Source organism: Battus philenor, unplaced genomic scaffold (genome assembly GCF_028537555.1).
Source record: "Battus philenor isolate CCGP_79_NKW_IND1 unplaced genomic scaffold, ilBatPhil1.0.hap1 SCAF_2, whole genome shotgun sequence".
NCBI classification, from domain to species: Eukaryota; Metazoa; Arthropoda; class Insecta; order Lepidoptera; family Papilionidae; genus Battus; species Battus philenor.
Window position 1 is genome coordinate 6631954 of NW_027181682.1, and position 2632 is coordinate 6634585.

At 31.3% G+C, this 2632-nt stretch overlaps 1 protein-coding gene across 1 annotated transcript; it reads left to right on the forward strand.

Annotated features, from left to right (window-relative positions):
• The first annotated feature begins 1111 nt into the window (after nucleotides 1–1111).
• Nucleotides 1112–2467, forward strand: TfIIS (RNA polymerase II elongation factor). Its single transcript, XM_068765279.1, has 2 exons — nucleotides 1112–1280; nucleotides 1502–2467. Exons 1-2 carry the CDS (start codon nucleotides 1212–1214, stop codon nucleotides 2309–2311), a joined length of 879 nt encoding a protein of 292 aa, XP_068621380.1. The 5' UTR covers nucleotides 1112–1211; the 3' UTR covers nucleotides 2312–2467.
• The last annotated feature ends 165 nt before the right edge of the window (nucleotides 2468–2632 follow it).

Below are 2632 nucleotides of genomic sequence, written 5' to 3' on the forward strand. Positions count from 1 at the left end.
TATATTTAGCCTTTTTATGAAATTTTAAGCATATAATAAAATTAAAGTAAATAATAGGTTTACAAACTATGGCAACATCAAGTATGTATTGTCAATATTATCATTTAGACAACATTTGAAGATATTCATATTCGCAGGAACTACTGAGGGAAAGGAAGAAGGAAAGATGCCAGTACGGTTTCTGGACCCCTAACACCACTTTCCACTTGATGTGCCTGTCCACAATAATAGTGCATCTCCAGATAGCATTTCCTATTTTCTAAAAAGATGTAGAAGAAAGGGTTGAGAAATCGAATAGCAGTTTATTGTGCTGCATGTTCTTGTATATAGCTTGCCCATGGTCCTATCGTAAATATTGGTCCTATCGAGACATAAATCAGATAATCTGTCTCTGTCTCCGTGGGCAATAGCATTGTCCGTTGCATGTCTTTCTTTCATTTATATATAATTACATATTTACGTAAATTTTTGTGCTAGTTTCTCTAGAATGAACTGCAATAAAAAAATGAACAAGAATTTATTTTGTACCCCATCCAAAATTTATTTTTAAAGTATATAATGTTATATGATTATTGTACAAGTCGTTACATAATAATAGTTTAAAATTTGTTTAAATAAATAATAAAAAGAAAAGAAATATAAATCGTGTACTAAAAGTCTTTGGAATTTTGAAACGTTAGGCACGGAAATGTAAAAGCTTAAAATATTAAATAATGTCTCATCAACCTTAATTTAATATTACAGTGAACTCGTTCACATGCAAAATAAGGTAATTTTCAAAATTAAACAGGGCAAACAATAAATGCTTTTTTATATTATTGGATTATGATAAATGTATAAAATTTTGTGTGGAATATATACAAATAATGATTTTAAATTTTATCTACTTTTGTCTAATCCCACAAAATATGTGATAAAATTCCTTTTTCAAAATTCACTTTCGATAGACATTTATCGTGCAAGATGTTACTCAATATTTTTTCTAAGTATTTCGCATAAATATTTTGTGTTTTTACTAGTGTCATATTCAACAGGTTAAAATCGTTTGCTTTTAGTTAAGTTATCTATATTTACCGAAGCCGGGAGAATTGACATTTGAATCCGTTTTTAGTCTATGCTTTAGTGGTATGGTGGTCGATTTACCAATATTTTTCGTATTAAGCTTTGAAGAATTTTAGCGGGAACTTGGGGATTGCTAAATAATAACAAAAATGAGCGTCGAAGAGGATGTGATGAAAATTCAAAAGAAATTAACTAAGATGACTTCTGATGATGGGACAGTAAGTTTGATAGTCAATAAATAAAACCAAAAGAACTTCAACCAATTTCAAATCAGATTGTATGAATTATATATATAATTATTTCACCCAGAATAAATGTTGAAGTTGCTCTCGTCAAATATTTTATTAATATAGAGATTTTTAGTGCAGCATGTAATACAGTATAAACTCTATTGATTATTTACCATATTGTCAATACAAACTCGCGTTTTCTATTTTAGGGGCAGGAAGAAGCTCTTGAATTACTTAAAACACTTCAAACGATGGCTATAAATTTAGATGTTTTGACTAAAACAAGAATAGGTATGACAGTCAATGCTTTACGAAAATCAAGTAAGGATGAAGAAGTTATATCCTTATGCAAAACATTGATTAAAAATTGGAAAAAGTTTCTTTCCACGCCGAACACACCAGCCAAAGATACAGGCAGCTCGTCAAAGTCTAAAAAAGACTCAAGCAAGGATAAGGACAAGAAAGACGACAAAGATAAGGATAGGAAACTACCTGCATCATTTCCACCACAGTCTAATACCACTGATGCTGTAAGACTGAAATGTCGTGAACTATTGACGCAAGCTCTAAAAACAGACGGAGAGAATCCTAGTGCGTGTGCATCACCAGAAGAGTTGGCTGAAGAACTTGAGGAATGTATTTATGCAGAATTTAAAAACACTGACATGCGATACAAGAATCGAGTCAGGTCCAGAGTTGCCAACTTAAAGGATCCTAAAAATCCAACACTCCGCACCAATTTTCTAAATGGAGTCATATCAGCTTCACGATTAGCAAAGATGACCCCTGAAGAGATGGCCAGTGATGAAATGAAGAAACTGCGTGAGAAATTCATAAAAGAAGCTATTGATGATGCCCAGCTAGCTACTGTACAGGGTACTAAAACAGATATGCTCAAATGTGGAAAGTGCAAAAAGAAGAACTGCACATACAACCAGCTTCAAACCAGAAGCTCTGATGAACCTATGACTACATTTGTGCTATGTAATGAATGTGGCAATCGTTGGAAATTCTGTTAAGACTGCTTTCATTTCTCCATAAATAGTGTCCTAAACTTTTTACAGTATGTTTATACTGTCATGTAATACATAATATATTACTAAGGAATATGTTTTTTTTTTTGATTTTCCACTTGTTTGCATTGACTCAGCTATTATTAATGACTGGAATCATGTTCATTAGTTAAGAAAATATTAGAGTTAAAAAATAAATTAATCTGCTTTAACAAACAACTTTCATTTCATATTTATTTATTATTGTTCATAGGGTTACTGGATCAATAAAACTGGATGAGTAGGTCATGTTGTATTTATCTATTATTTCACTTATTGAAAACAACA